Source organism: Canis lupus, chromosome 10 (assembly GCF_003254725.2).
Source record: "Canis lupus dingo isolate Sandy chromosome 10, ASM325472v2, whole genome shotgun sequence".
In the NCBI taxonomy this organism is placed as follows: domain Eukaryota; kingdom Metazoa; phylum Chordata; class Mammalia; order Carnivora; family Canidae; genus Canis; species Canis lupus.
In genome coordinates this window covers 26,136,404-26,151,683 of record NC_064252.1, presented here as the reverse complement: position 1 = coordinate 26,151,683, position 15,280 = coordinate 26,136,404, and the positions used below count along the sequence as shown (strand labels likewise).

Below are 15,280 nucleotides of genomic sequence, written 5' to 3'. Positions count from 1 at the left end.
GTATATGTAATTGCAGATGTTTTATATATATAAATTATGTATTTGCATCCTTTGGTGGAGATATATATACATATATATCTCAAATATTTTATTCCAGCCTGTTCCATTTTTACTCTCTTAATGGTGCTATTTGATGAACAGAAGCTCTTAGTTATAATGAAGTTCAAATTACCAATCATTTTTTAGTATTGCTTTTTGTGTCCAGTTTAATCTTTTCTTAACCCAAGGCAATGAAAATATCCTCCAATGTTTTCTTTTAGAAGCTTTCCCAGTTTATCTTTCACATTTAGTCTTGTATTCCATCTCAAATAATTTTTAGTATGGTATGTGGTTGGGTTGAGATTCCCTTCCTATAGGTGAATTCCATTGTCCCATCACCATTGATTGAGAAGTCCATCCTTTCTCTGTGGAGCTGTAGTGGTGTCTTTGTGGCCGTCAGGTGGCCATTGTATTTGGGTTGGATGTGTACATGTTAATTGATGATGGATGTTGCCAAATTCCCTTGTTAAAAAGGTCGTATCAGTATACACTCCTGCCAACAGCATGTGTGCGTGTCTGCTTGCACTCATTCTTTTCCGCACTCAGTACTATATCACCCTGAAACATTTCCATTTGGATGGGTGTAAAATGACCTTGATATTATTTTTGTTTGTATTTTCCTGTTGTTAGTTAATTGAGTATCTCTTCCTATATATGGTTATATCGGCCTCTTTTTTCTTTTTTTAAAGATTTTATTTATTTATTTATGAGAGACACACAGAGAGAGAGAGAGACAGAGACAGAGACATAGACAGAAGAGAAGCAGGCTCTATGCAGGGGAGCCTGATGTGGGACTCCGTCCGGGGACTCCAGGATCACTTGCTGAGCCGCAGGCAGATGCTTAACCACTGAGCCACCTAGGCATCCTGGCCTCTTTTTTTTCAAGTACATTGGCCATTTTTATTTCTTTCGTGAATTTCTTTTCTTTATTATGTTCTTTTTCCCCCTGTGGTTATTTTTATTTTTCTTACTGAGTTACAGGTGATCTTAATATGCTGTAGGTGGTTATTGTTTATTTCTTTTTTTTAAAGTTTATTTATTTATTTTTTAGTAACTTCTACACCCAACGTGGGGCTTGAACTCACAATCCCGTAATTGAGAATCACATGCTCTTCTGATTAAGCCAGCCAGGTGCCCCTCTTTTATTTGTGTTATATGTTGCCAGTACTCATCCCAGGGGAGTGGCAATCCCTGGCCCGGTTTTGTAAATAAAGTTTTATCGGAACACAGCCATGCCCACTTGGTTACCTGTTTTCTATGATTATCTCACATTACAATGATGCAGATGAGCAATTGGCACAGAGACTATATGGTCTGCAAAAAATATTTTCTATCTGGCCCTTTACAGAGAAAGCTTGCCTACCTCTGCTTTCTATCAGTTCTTTTTTTTTTGAAATTTTATTTATTTATTCATGAGAGACACACACACAGGCAGAGACATAGGCAGAGAGAGAAGCAGGCTCCATGCAGGGAGCCTGATGTGGGACTCGATCCCAGGTCTCCAGGATCATGCCCTGGGCCAAAGGCAGGTGCTCAACCACTGAGCCACCCAGGCATCCCTATCAGTTTGTTCTTATCTTTGTACTTAGTATGCTCTCTTTTATCTCATAGAGATTTCACATTTGGGGTGCTTGGATGGCTTAGTTGGTTAAGTGTCTGACACTTGATTTTGGCTCAGATTATAATCTCAGGATTGTGAGATTGAGCCCCATGTCGGATTCCACGCTGGGCATGGAGCCTGCTTCAGATTCTCTCTCTCTCTCCCTCTGCCCTCCACCCCACCCTCTAAACAAGAAAAAGAAAAAAAATTTACATTTGTTTATAGTCAATCTTGACATTTTCCTTTGTAGAATTTGGATTTGGTGTATTTTATCCAGAACGCCTTATACATCTTGAGTTAACAAAAATATTCTCTGTTCTCTTATAATATTTTTATTGTAATGTTTGTTGCATTTATGATTTTTAATCCACCAGAAGTTTATTATTTTAAATTCTGTAATATATTTTACTTAACCTAATATATCCAAAAGATTATTATTATTTTTTCTTTTTTTAAGGATTTATTTATTTATTTTAGAGAGAGAGAGAGAGAGTGAGAGAGAGCACGCACAAGTGGGAGGGGCAGAGGGAGAGGGAGAGAGAATCACAAGCAGACTCTGTGCTGAGTGCAGAGTCTGACATGGGGCTTGATTTCATAACCCCGAGATCATGAACTGAGCCAAAACCAAGAGTCAAACACTTAATGGACTGTGCCACCCAAGTGCCCCCAAAGATTATTTTCAATGAGCAATCAATATCAATTGATAATCAATATTATCAATTGAATAGTTATAACCAATATTACAACTAATGAGGTAACTTACATTCTATTTTTCTTTTGATACCAACTCTTCAAGAAGTTTATTTTTGTATAGAGTGTGAGGTAGGGATCTAGCTTTATTATTTTCCAAACAGATAGCTATTATCTCAATGCCATTTATTGTGTAGTTCTTCCATTCTCTATGGATCTGAAAAGGTTTTTTTTTTTTAATATTTTATTTATTTATGACAGATACAGAGAGAGAGAGAGAGAGAGTCAGAGACACAGGCAGAGGGAGAAGCAGGCTCCATGCACCGGGAGCCCGATGTGGGATTCGATCCCGGGTCTCCAGGATCACGCCCTGGGCCAAAGGCAGGCGCCAAACCGCTGCGCCACCCAGGGATCCCAGGTTTTTTTATAATAGACTATGTTCCATTTTACGAATGGGTTTGCCTTCTGTGCCCTGTGGTGTTCCACGAATCTTTCTGCTCCTGTTGCAATATCGCACTCTAGTAATAATTGTAGTTGTATTTTACTCTCTTGTAGGGTTGGACTCCACTCATCTTTCTCCTTTTAAAAAATTGTCTTGACTGTTCTCCCATCCAGATAAATCCTAGAACCATCTGGCCAGGTTCCACAGACAGAAACACGTTGGGATTTTGATTGGATTGCATTGAATCATTCTTTAACCCCACAGGATGGGTAGGGCAGTGATTGTCATCTCTGTTTTGCAGATGAGGAAATTGAGGTCTGGAGAGAGGAAGTGAACAGTCCCAGGTCACCTAGATGGGAAGGGGTGGGGCAGGCAGAGGATCAACTCCTCATCTGTTGGATCAGTAAAATTCAGTGTTTGTTGATTAAACATGTACTCTGGGCTGACCAAGCAGTGTGTGGGAACCAGGGAGGCTGAGACCCCCCCATCCCTTGCCCTAGCAGAGCTTCAGCCTCCCAGGGAAGTTGGGTGCATATTCCCCAGGAGCCATATAGGGACCAAGGACTAGCCCTTAGGGAAGGCCCCTCAGAGGAGGGACCCTGGAACTGACCACAGTGAGTTGGTCAGTGGGAGATTTTTCGACCGCGGGGAAGGGTGTTCCCAGTGGGGGGACAACACAGACAAAGGCCCAAAGGCAATGACAGGACCTGTGGGACAGATTTGCCACACTGCATCGCCTCCCCCCCTCTGCTCCTCCTGGTGATAACCTCTCCCCTTCTCTTTGACCCACTGTCATCACCTGTGGACAGACAAGGGGATGTAGCCCTGCCCCCCTACTACCAGCCAGAGGAGGACGATGAGATGCCTTTCATCTGCTCCCTTTCGGGGGACAATGGCATCATGGGCTGCCACGAGATCCCCCCACTCAAGGAGCAGGGCCGCGAGTGCTGCCTGTCCAAGGATGATGTCTACGACTTCGGGGCAGGGCGCCAGGACCTCAATGCCAGCGGGCTGTGTGTCAACTGGAACCGCTACTACAACGTGTGCCGCACAGGCAGTGCCAACCCCCACAAGGGTGCCATCAACTTTGACAATATCGGTTACGCCTGGATCGTCATCTTCCAGGTGAGGCCACTCAGGCTTGGCGCCAGCGTGCGTGCCGGGGCCTGGGAGACCAGAGCTGGCTGGGTGAGGGGTGGAGTGAACAGCTTCTTCTGGCAGCTAGGGCTTTGTGCTAGGTGTTCCGCTGAAATCTGCCCAACTTGCCGGCACAGTGGGCGTTATCATGCCCCTGTGACAGGCAGAGCGCCTGAGGTTTGAAAGAAAGGAGGCAAGCTATTTGAGGATCACATGCTATTTAATGAAGAATCAGGATTTTAATCCAGGTCTGGGGGACCCCAAAGCTTGTGCTCTGTGGAATCTCAGGTTGCCTGGGGGCATATGGATCCCAGCAGGGAGGTCTGTTTATAGAGGAGAGAGCCCAGCCTCAGGCCTGGTCGGGGCCAGGGGCTTTCCTGGTGGCGGTGACCACTTGAGCAAAGGCCTGGGTGTAGGGAAGCCCCGGGGGTGTGCAGAGAGCACCAAGGAGCTGTTTGTTTGGGCAGGGTCTCTCGGATCGTGTTTTTGATCAGTCAGTAAGAAACATTTTATTCAGTGCCCATATTTATATACACTCACAAAGCACTGTTAACTTTACTGGGTGCAAAGGGCTTCATTGCCTTGCATGACCCCAGTGCTCTGCAGAGGACAGGGATGGGGTACATTGAGGGAACCAGGGCTGTGGGACCTACTGCTCGATGTCTCTGCACCTCAGTTTTTCACCTCTAATGCTGGGTAATAACAGCTTTCTCTTACCATGAGTGGCTGAGGAGAAGAAACTGGATGATTCGAGCGGAGCTGTCAGCCCAGTGTGGAATGAGGGCTAGAGGCCACCTTCCTGCTGCCCTCGGAAGGAAGGATGGGGCTGGGGCGGAGAGTGGTGGCTGAGAAGCCCCAAGGAGATGGGAAGGCCTTACCCTGGTGGCTCTGTGCTCTCTGCCCTGGGGGGCAGTGAGATCGTAGAATTCAGAGCTGCAAGGTGTGATGTGATGTGGTCACAGCCCAGCGGCTGCGTTCTGAGACCCTTGCCCCACCGCCCCCCAGGGTGGGTGGGCTGCCCAGGGGCTCCTGCTCCAGAAGCATGCAAGAGGGTGGTGCTGGGGAGAGCCTGCCACTGGTTGTGCCTAAGGCTGCTCTGCCTAGCACCTGCCTTGGTGTGGGAGACTGGTGGGCGGGGACTCTGGAGCAGGAAGGGCGGGCTGAAGTCTGGGTCCCTACCTTCCTGGCTGTGTGACGGTGGGCAAGTACTCTAACCTCTCTGAACTTCAGTGTCCTCACCTGTGTGCTGAGGGTGAGGCTGGCCCGCCCGTGGAGCCTTGCGGAGTAGGAGAGAGAATGCGGGTAAAGCAGCCTGGCACACGGCAGGGCCTCTGGCTGGGGCTGCACCTGCTGCCTGCCCTGCCTCAGGGTCCTGGCTTCCCTGTCTCAGGCTCACTCCTCCTCTGCTCTGTTGCGGCTGCAGGTGATTACTCTGGAAGGCTGGGTGGAGATCATGTACTATGTGATGGATGCTCACTCCTTCTACAACTTCATCTATTTTATCCTGCTTATCATAGTAAGTGTCAGGGAAACTGGGGCTTTCTGGGCAAGCTCAAGGACCCAGGGACCAGGGAGAGGGTCGGGGGGCTCCTCAAGGAACCCCGCAGAGCCAGGAGAGCTGAGTGGGAGGGAGCAGGGGGGAGCAGTTTTTTTAGATTTTATTTTTATGTAATCTCGACACCCAGGGCGGGGCTTAAACTCACAACCCGGAAATCAGGAGTCTAGTGCTCCACTGAGCCAGCCAGGCTCCCCAGGAGGGGCAATTTTTAAATGCCTCCGAGCAGCGGGTGATTGAAGGGACTCGTCAGGGCAGCGGTGGGAAGCATCCATCACTTTCTATTGCTTTCATTTCTCATTTCTGGGCATTTAAGTCCATCTCGTCACTCCCGCTCGGGTTTCTCTGCCTCGTGGTCTCTGGGAATACGTTCTCCTGACCGCAGCCAGGTGCAGTCCCCAGGATGGAGGCTTCTCTAGGACCCCAGCTTGCTCCTCTTTTCCGGGAGTGGGAAGAGGAGATGCTCTGAGGCAGAAGTGGGGGGCTGCTTCCCCACGGGGCTCCCTGAAATTCTCGGAGGGATTCGCACCTCTCAGGCAGCTCTGCCTTGTGGGGGTGGCTTGGGGGTGCAGGCAGGGTTCATCTGCCTCACGGAGCGGGGCCCTTTCCCTGCCCAGGCAGCCCTTCCTGCCTTCCCCCACAGTCTGCCCAGAGCGAGCTCATCCACCTTGTCATGCCTGACTGCAGCTTCAGCCACAGCACAATCCCCCAAATGTCAAGGTGATTCACTCCTGGGACAGTCAGTGCTGGCTGGCTCCCTACTGCTGTGAGGCTGGGTTCTCTGGTGCCTCGGTGGTAGGAGAGGGCATGCTTGGCTCTCTGGGGCAGCACCCCGTTCCGAGCTGGTGGGACCTTGGCCTGGGGGGTTCAGGACAGGCTGGCAGGCGGTGACCTGGGACATACTCACTGTTAGCTTTGCTCTGATGGCCTTCCTGGGGAAGCTGGGGCCTTGGGCCCCTGAGGAGACACCCAGATGAAAGGAGAGGAGGTCCAGGCTTTGTTCAGCATTGCCATTCACCCACTGGTTTGTTCAGCTCCCCAGCACAGCCAGGGAAGCCTGCGCTGCATCGGGCCCTGAGCCAAGCGTGGAGAACTGAGCAGTGAGGTGGGCCCGCCTCTGCTCTCCAGGAGTCAGTTGGGGCGGGGCGGGGGGGCTACAGCTGGCAGTGACCCGACAGCACCTTAGGAGCTGTGACAGAGGCTGAGGGAGCCCAAAGGAATTCTCTGATCTAGCCAGGAGGAGGGATGTGGGAGTGGGAGGCTTCCTGGAGGAGGTGATACCAGAATTGAGCTTTTAAAGGGCTCAGGGCGGGCAGCTGCGGGGAGGGCCTTCTGGGCAGGGGCCGCTTGCAGAGACCTTGAAATGGACAGAATTCTGAGACAGTGGGCCTCAAATCACTGGGGTTGCTAGAGGAGCCTCGAACTTCAGAGCAGGGCTGGAGAATGTGATCTGCTCCTCCTGATAGAGTTGAGATGGGAATGTGGGGTTGGTAACTCCTAGGGTGACCCAAGGCAGGCCCCTTAGCCCCCCGGATCCACAATAAAGTGGGGAATAGTGATGGCACCAAGGCTGATGGGCTCTCAGGAGGATTCGACGAGACAGCCTAAGGCCTGCATGGCCCCTGGCACATAGGAAGTGCTCAATAAATGTGCCCTGCTACTGTTACTGCCGCTGTTATTGGGTCCTAGGTGGCCCCATCACAAGAGAAAGGGCACTGACAGGGGCTGAGGATGCTGAGTTTTTCCAGGCGCTGGAAAGGGTCCAGAGAGCAGAGCCTGAATGATCATGCTGTCATTTTGCCCTCACAGCCCTGGCCCTGCAGGGCCACCTGCCTATTCTGTTCCTCAGGTGAAGCCCCTGAGCCCCAGTGAGGTGAGAGTCCTCAGCCCCCAGAGTCAGGTCTCCAGTACCTCCCCTCCCCTGCACCCCTATAGGAAGAGCTTTAAGCTTGTCTTGCTTGAGCCTTCAGCTTTACAAGGAAATGGAGTTCCAGAAGGGCTGGGGGAGCTGCTGCCTGGGCTCTGGGGTAGCAGCCATGGAGGAGGCAGGCTGAGTGGAAGCCTGGCAGGGGTGAGCGCCCAGAGGGAAGGGTCTGTGACCTCTCCTTCCTGGTGACCCCTCACACAGGCCTGCGTGGAGCAGGGCCCCAGGAGATGCTTGGGGTAAGACATGACCAAGAGAGCCAAGGAGGGGCATCTTCTTACCTGGGGATTTTTCCAGAGTCTTCCAGCCAGGAATTGCCCTCTGCCTGATAACTGCAGAAGCCTAGCTCTCTATTTGTGGCATGGGGGACGGGGCAGGGTTGGGGGGATTGGGGGGGGGTGTGAATCCATGTCTGGGGCCTGGAGGAGGATGAAAAGCCACTCCCCTTGCTGGCAGGGCCTGCTGATCCCATTCAAAGGCTTGGCAAATGCCAGGAGAGGGGTCTGCCCTCTGGAAAGCAGGGCAGGAAGGGCTCTGCTCCCTGTGGTGGCCACTGGAACTGGGCCCCGAGTCCTGAGGTGGCAGGATTCCCAGTACTCACTGGGTAGCCTCTCCCACCTCCTCCCTCCAAGCACGGATACAGCCACACAAGGAAACACTTTCTGAAGAAAGCTTCTGTTGTGTCTGGATGCCCAACTGGATGCCCAAAGCCAAGCCAGAGAGAGGGCAGGGCTTGGGTGGAACTCAGGGCCTGGATGGCCTGAGCGGGGCTGAGCCTTCCTCCCCAGCCTCTGCACTGGTGAGGCCCTGGCCTGAGGGCCCAGGGGGAGAAGGCTTGGAAGCAGGTGCCGGTGGGGCCCGGGGAGCTGCCTGGGCCCCCGCCGTCCTGGGGCCCCGGCCTCCTGCCGGAGCAGGGCCTCAGCAATCTTTTCCTGTCCCTATCTGTGCCCCGTGCCTCTCCGTCTCTCTGGGCCCTCCACCCTCCACTCCTCTCTCTCCCTGCCTCCTCGTGCCCTCCGCTCCTGTACTCTCTGAGCCTGTGTCACTCCCTCTCCGTGTTTCTCCTGTTGTCTCTCTGCGTTCCTGGCTGTCTGCCTCCTGACTCTGTCCCGTCCCTCTTTGGTGTCTCGGATCTGTCCCTGCTTCTCCTCTGGTCTTCCTTTCTGCCTCTGTGTCCCTCTGCTTCTTGCCCCACCTCTGTCCCTCCGGCTCCATCTCTGTACCCCCCTCCCCCACCATTTCTCTTTCTCCTTCTCGTTTCGCTCCCCCCACCAATCTGTCCCCTCTGTTCCTGTCCCTGTCCTCTCCTCCCGTTGGTCACAGGTGGGCTCCTTCTTCATGATCAACCTGTGCCTCGTTGTCATAGCGACCCAGTTCTCGGAGACCAAGCAGCGGGAGCACCGGCTGATGCTGGAGCAGCGGCAGCGCTACCTGTCCTCCAGCACGGTGGCCAGCTACGCGGAGCCCGGCGACTGTTACGAGGAGATCTTCCAGTACATCTGCCACATCCTGCGCAAGGCCAGGCGCCGCGCCCTGGGTCTCTACCAGGCCCTGCAGAGCCGCCGACAGGCCTCGGCCCCGGGGGCACCCACCTCCACCAAACCCGGGCCCCACGCCAAGGAGCCCAGGCACTACAGTAAGTGGCCGCAACCCCTCCAGGGTGCCCCCCTCCGGCCTCGTGCGTGCCTGTCTCCTCCTTGTGGGCAGAGCCGTCCAGCAGGTGGGAACCCAGGTCTTCCCTCAGGGGCTCTAGTCACTGCCCTGGTTCCTTCCCTACTTTCCTGACCAACTGCCAGTGAGTGTCTGGCCTGGACTGGCCTCCGGCTGGGGGGACTCGACACCCCGGCCCCTACAGGAATTCCCTTCCCATCCCAGCGTGTGGTCTTGTGCACTCAGGCTCCACCCTGGGATTCACACTTGAGAGAAGTAAACGCATGTCCATCCCGTCTGGTATAATCCTAAAACGTCCCCCCACTCAGCCTGCCTGCCCCACCACCCACGTGGGCTCCTGCTGCCACCACATGCTTGCCAGCACACCAGAGCAGTGACCAACCACCGGCCACCTGGAATAAAGGGGCTGCGGCCCCCACTCTGCAAAGACATGATGTATCAGGGACACCTGTGCCATTTTGTGATCTTCTGTCTCCAGACACTCAGGCTCAGAAAGGGCTCTCTGTTCATTTTCTCATCTGTTCTAGGAAACAGTCCCGAGAAGGGGGCATGATCTCTTCGTAACATGATCCCGTTTTCAAATGGAAAAACTAAGGTCCAGAGAGATGAAGGGAGTCACTTAAGGTCACACAGTGTGTCAGTGACAAAAACAGTATCAGGGACGTCAGAGTTGGGTTTGCTGAGCCGCCTCCAGGGGGAAATGAAGGCTCAGCTCCCACCGGAGGAGCAGCCCTGGGTGATAGGCCCTGCCCCCAGCCACTGGGGCTGCAGGCAGCGGGGACTGTACCGCGGACAGCCGGGCCCCTCGGTGGGTCTCAGGCTCCTGCCCTGCGAAGTTGAGGCTGAGGCTCACGTGCAGTGGGAGTCAGCCACCCCCAGGCCCTGCTCCGGCAGCTCTCGCGTCCTGGGAATCTGAGATTCTTGGGAGGCGAGCCGGGGAACTGGTGCTCGGAGCTGCCGCCTACCCATCCTTGGGCGACAGCCGTCCAGGCGTGGTCTTGGAGGAGGCTCCAGGTGGCCCGTGGGCTGGCCCAGCACGTGGACGGGGGAGCCGGGGTCTGGGCAAGGCTGGCTTGCAGCGTTCCTGGATGACGCAGGGCGGAGCTGCCTGCTGCTGCCCCCCACCCTGTCCAGGGAACCTGTGTGGAGGGAAGCCCAGGGGGCCATCTGGAGGGAGAACTTACCCCCCCCTCCCGCCCTGGGGACTGCATGCCTTCCTTCTTCCCTGGGAAACACATTTTAGGGAGCCCAACCCCATGAATGGGTCTGAGCTGGGCTTTGCTGAGATGGGACTGACCCCTGGGCTTCTGGCTGCCTCACCCCGGCTCAGCTCCAGGGGATGAATGAGTCCGAGGGCCTTCTCCTAGGCATTGGGAGATAATTGGAGGCAAGTCTGGAAAGGAATGTTAGGCATTACATATTTTTCTTTCCCTTTAATGTTTTTATTATTATAATTTTCTTGGCTCACACAAGCAAAACACGTTTATTCTAGTAAAATAAAGGCAAACATAAAGAAGAAACCAAACCACCCAGAAAGAATCTTCCTGACACCTCTTCGAAATGGTTCACAGATCACAGAACTCTGGTCCAAGACTGGCCCAAGCTTCTCAAACTCTCCCTGGGGCAGCAAAGGGGATGAAAGCTTCTGCCCCCCACTCCCTGCTGTCCCTCCTGTCAGCTCCCCCAGGAGCCAGCCCCAACTCTCAGCTTGTGAGGAGGGCACTCTCAGGGGGCTTCTAGAGCAAGGGTTTGCCCCTGCCCAGGGCTCTGGCCTCCCTCCCTCCCTGGGACACAAGGCCCACATACAGGTGGGAGAATTGGAGATGGAGAGGCCACCTTGGCTCCTTCTGGGGGAGACCATCCTCCCTACCAGCCTGGCTCTTTGAGAGGCTCTTCCTCCGCCATTGTCATCAGCAGGATCGTGGGAGGGCTGGGCCTTGGGCCAGGAAGTGATGGAGTAAGGGCAGATGACAGGCACGTGTGCCCCAGGCATGGCTCCAGGCACCCCGCATGCATCCACAGTAGATCCCTCCCCACAGCCCTGCGGGGAGCTGCTCCCAGTCCTGACTTTACACAGGGGCAGACAGAGCCCAGAGCCGTAAAGCCAATCCCCTGGGAACCACAGGCCACTGGGCCTCCTGGTGGGGCTGGCGAATCCCAGGCAGAGCCCGAGCCTAGGAGCCTGAAGCTCACACGGGGCTGGGTCTCAGGGTGAGGTGGGCAGGGACTGCCACCTCTGAGACCCCCGAGCCTGTGTAACCGGGGGCGTCACCCCTGCCTTGTGTTTGCTTTGCAGAGCTGTGCCCTCAACACAGTCCCCTGGACCCGACGCCCCACACGCTGGTGCAGCCCATCTCTGCCATGCTGGCCTCCGACCCTGCCAGCTGCCCCCGCTGCCAGCATGAGGAGAGTCGGCGGCCCTCGGGCCCGGGCAGCACTGACTCGGGCCAGGAGGGCTCGGGCTCTGGTGGCTCAGGTGGCGGCTCGGAGGAGGCCGATGGGGACGGGGCCCGGAGCAGCGAGGACGGGGCCTCCTCTGGGCTGGGGAAGGAGGACGAGGAGGAGAAGGCGGACGGGGCCACCCGGCTGTGTGGGGATGTGTGGCGGGAGACTCGAGCCAAGCTTCGAGGCATCGTGGACAGCAAATACTTCAACCGGGGCATCATGATGGCCATCCTGGTCAACACCGTCAGCATGGGCATCGAGCACCACGAGCAGGCCAGTGGGGGCCGGGCACGGGTGTGGAGGGGGAGGGCTGGGTGCCCAGGCCCAAGCTGGCCCATGCAGCCTGGGCTGTTGAACACTCAGTGTGTCCGTCTCCCACCTGCTGGGGACTAGGTCCCATTCATCCCTGGGCCCAGCCCAGGGGAGCGAGGAGCTCTGCGGTCTGCCCGTGGGTGAGCAAGTGGGCCAGGGAAGCCACACTAATTCTGGGGCTGCGGGGGTGCAGGTCCCACTCCTTTCTCCTGAGCAGCTCAGCCTGGACACAGGCACCCACAGCTCCTCCCTGTCAATCCCTGCCAGACCTCATTTCCAGTTGTCACTTGTCCCTTCTCCCCCAGACAGCCGGAGTGATCTTTCCCAAGGTGGGGCTCTCCCCTGCCCCAGCCTGCCCCAGCTCCCCATTGCCCTTGGCACAAAGTGCAGAGCTTTCTTCTGACAGCCAAGGCTTCTCTGTGGGCAGTGCCTTCAGTGGTGTGTCCTCATGTCCCCGAGGCCCTCCACACAGCACCGAGGCACTGAGAGTGGCCTCAGGGTTGCCCTGCAAAGACTGTCCCCTGTCTGCCTCCTCTGCCAACCCTGTAGTTTCTTCTGTCCTCAGCGCTGGGCATGTAGATGCAGAGTGGGTGTTGGCTGAGTTGAATGGTGTGTCCCAGGCCCCCTGGGCCATCCATAGAGGTACTGCTAGGGCTTTGGGGGTGAGAGGAGTTCAGAGACAGAGTCCCAAGGGGATAGACACGTGGGTGAGGTGGCAGCACAGGGAGGGTGCTACTTATAGGGACACAGGATGGAGGGCCACAGGGGGTTAGCACACACATCCCTAGTACACAGGTCATAGCCTGGGCTGCCAGCCTACATGACAAGTCCAGTCCTGGCTCTAATTGAAGCAACTCTGTTTTCTGGGTCCCCCAGCCCCTTGACCTGTACCCCAGCCCTGTGAGGGCACCCCATTTGGCCCCTAGTAACCCTGAAGCCTAGGGAGGGTGTCCCACAGCCAGTGAGGGGTCAGATCTGCACCCACATCTCTCTGTGGCAAGACTGACCCCCCTGTAGGGTTTAGAACGTGGCCCCCCCTTTGCATCCCTGCCGCTGTCTCTCGGCACCCGTCCCTGCACCCTGCGGTGGGCCACACTCTCATTTCCCTCTTCATTAGCTTGCCAAGCGCTGGCTCCATTCAATTTACTTAAATGCAGCCCCTGGGGCTGCGGTGACACTCTGTTCGGAGCTGCTGGTTTGCCAGCCATTCTGGCTTAATTAAAAAGGTCTCTGGGGAGGCCTGGGGGGGAGGGCTCTCTGCAGGGTAAAGCTGGGGAGACAGGCAGCCCAGGACCCCCTTGCCCAGGGTTCAGACTTCGGGCCTTTCCTAGCCATGCCAGTGGTCCTGGAGGGGGGCCCATAGGGGAAGCAGGTGATGTTGGGGTGCTGGCTCTGATTTCTGAGTGGGTGGCACCAAGGGGGCTTGTCACAGTGCTGCTGCAGTAGAGACTGGGCACCGTTCCTGCCAGGGCTTGTGGGAACCAGCTGGCGAGAGCCAATTTTCTAACACTCAGGAGTTTCGAAAGCCTGTTTTTAAACAGTTGGTAGCTTGAAATTGGCTGTGGTGGGAGTATTTACACCATGGAAATTGGCGTACGCTGCAGATCAGGACTATTTTTCGGAGGCCTGTTTGTTGGGGTTCTCGGGGTCCCAGCCTCTCCCCCTGCCCTGCAGCCTGGCCTCCACTCCACACGCCTCTACTGCTCCTGCATGGGCTCCTTCCCTGGTTCTGCCATGGGCGTGCAGGGGGCCTTGGCCTCCCTCAGCCAGCACCTCCATCTGTGAAAGGGGCACCCACACCCTGGGACCCCCAGACCCTTGTCACAGAGTGGCTGGGTGGGTTAATTAGGAAGCCTGGAACATAGTGGGTGCTCACTAGTTTGCAACTCTATGAATCTTCTGTTTGAGCCTCACATCACCACCCTAGGACTGAGTTTACCCTCTGCTGTCTGGAGCCTCGAAAAATTAATTAATTAAAGAAAAAGTGAGGAGGAGGGAAAATTTTTAAAAATGTTCTTTTTAAAGCAGCCCCGAGTGGCAGCCATTGTTCTGTAGAGCTCCGTGCAGGGCCTGCTGTGGGCCTGCTGGCATGTTTGCGCCACTCCCCTCGGCTCCCAGACGTGGCTTGGCGGGGAAAGGATCCACCCCCGGGTTTATTCTGAGCAGCCCTGTCTGAGGTGGTGCCTGCAGAGGGAGGTGGCCCAGGGAGAGTGGGGGAAGAACAGGAGAGGAAGATGGGTGAACATGCACAGCCCCTTTTCTGCAGGGGTGGTGACCATAGAGGGGAGGCATTGTAGGGGCCTGGCAGGGAGCCTGGCATGGCCCTGGGGGTTAGATGGTGCTGAAGTCTGCTCCTCTGAGTAGCCCCAGGGAGGAGGGGAGGCCCAGGATGGTCTGTGACTGAGGCTATTCGACAAGCAGGTGGGTGGGGTTGGCTTGGGGAGGGTACAGATTCCTTCATCATCACCTGCTGTCATGTGTTAGCACAGTTCTTTCCCTTGTGATCCCTATGGCAGCCCAATGGGGCAGGCAAGGCGAGTGTCTTAAAGCCACTGAGGAGGTGGGGAGACTGAGGCTTGCTCCAGTGACACGGTGAGCAATTGTCCGAGCAGGGCTCCAGGATGCTGAGGTGGAGGTTCCACAAAGCCGACAGGAGGCAGTGGAGAGGCCTGGGTGGGGAGGCATTGCTCCATTGCAGCCTTTCCATCTCTCTACACTCCCCTGTCTGGGCGCACAACTCCTCCCAAGCTGGGCAAGGCTGCTCTCAGCCCCAGCCTGTCCTGGAAATGGAGGATGGTCACCGGGTAGGATGACAAGAAACAGAGTTGGGCTGAATGGGCAGCAGGGCAGGGCTGCAGGTAGCCTCCTAGGGCAGGCTGGGGCATGTCCACAGGCCCCTGCTCCCAGGGGACTGCATTCAAGGCCTCCAGATCAGTGATTGGCTCAAAGCAACTTTATTTTCCCTTCTGCAGCCAGTCTGGGATGACTCTGGGAAGAGGAGGATGGACTAGTGTAGTGCCCAACATTCCAGCTCTGGAGGGCTTAGCGGGGAGAGCCAACATGGGCTGCAGTCCCAGAAGGCTTCCCAGAGGCAGTGGCACTGGAGATGGATCCTGAAGGGTGACTAGGAGTTCCTCAGTGAGACAGAGGAGGGACAGGTACAGTGCCCAGGAGCAATCCCCCAAAGGAATGAGCCCTCAGGGAGGATGTGCACAGAGGGCAGAAGGTAGCCCAGGAGGCTGGGGGTGCTGTCCTTCCACAAAGTGTCTTAAGGCAGGCTTTGTCCTCAAGGCAGCAGGGGGCCACAGAACGCTTGCAAGCAGGGCAGAGACAGGTCTGGATTGACCTGGAGCCTCAAGCTGAAGCTGTCAGGGGAGTGGAACAGGCCAGAGGGAGTATTCTTCTGATTCAGATTGAGATCTGATTCCACCACTGTCGGGCCTTGGCCTTGGGCGGTCATTTCCC

General features: G+C 55.5%; 1 protein-coding gene across 1 annotated transcript in view; it reads left to right on the top strand.

Moving 5' to 3' along the window:
* The window catches only part of CACNA1I (calcium voltage-gated channel subunit alpha1 I), a 112,267-nt gene that overhangs the window by 67,224 nt on the left and 29,763 nt on the right, over positions 1-15,280 (top strand). The window contains exons 7-10 of the mRNA XM_049115065.1: positions 3,581-3,896; positions 5,332-5,424; positions 8,711-9,023; positions 11,355-11,776. Coding sequence (XP_048971022.1) covers positions 3,581-3,896; positions 5,332-5,424; positions 8,711-9,023; positions 11,355-11,776 — 1,144 coding nt within the window. The remainder of the gene's footprint in view (positions 1-3,580; positions 3,897-5,331; positions 5,425-8,710; positions 9,024-11,354; positions 11,777-15,280) is intronic.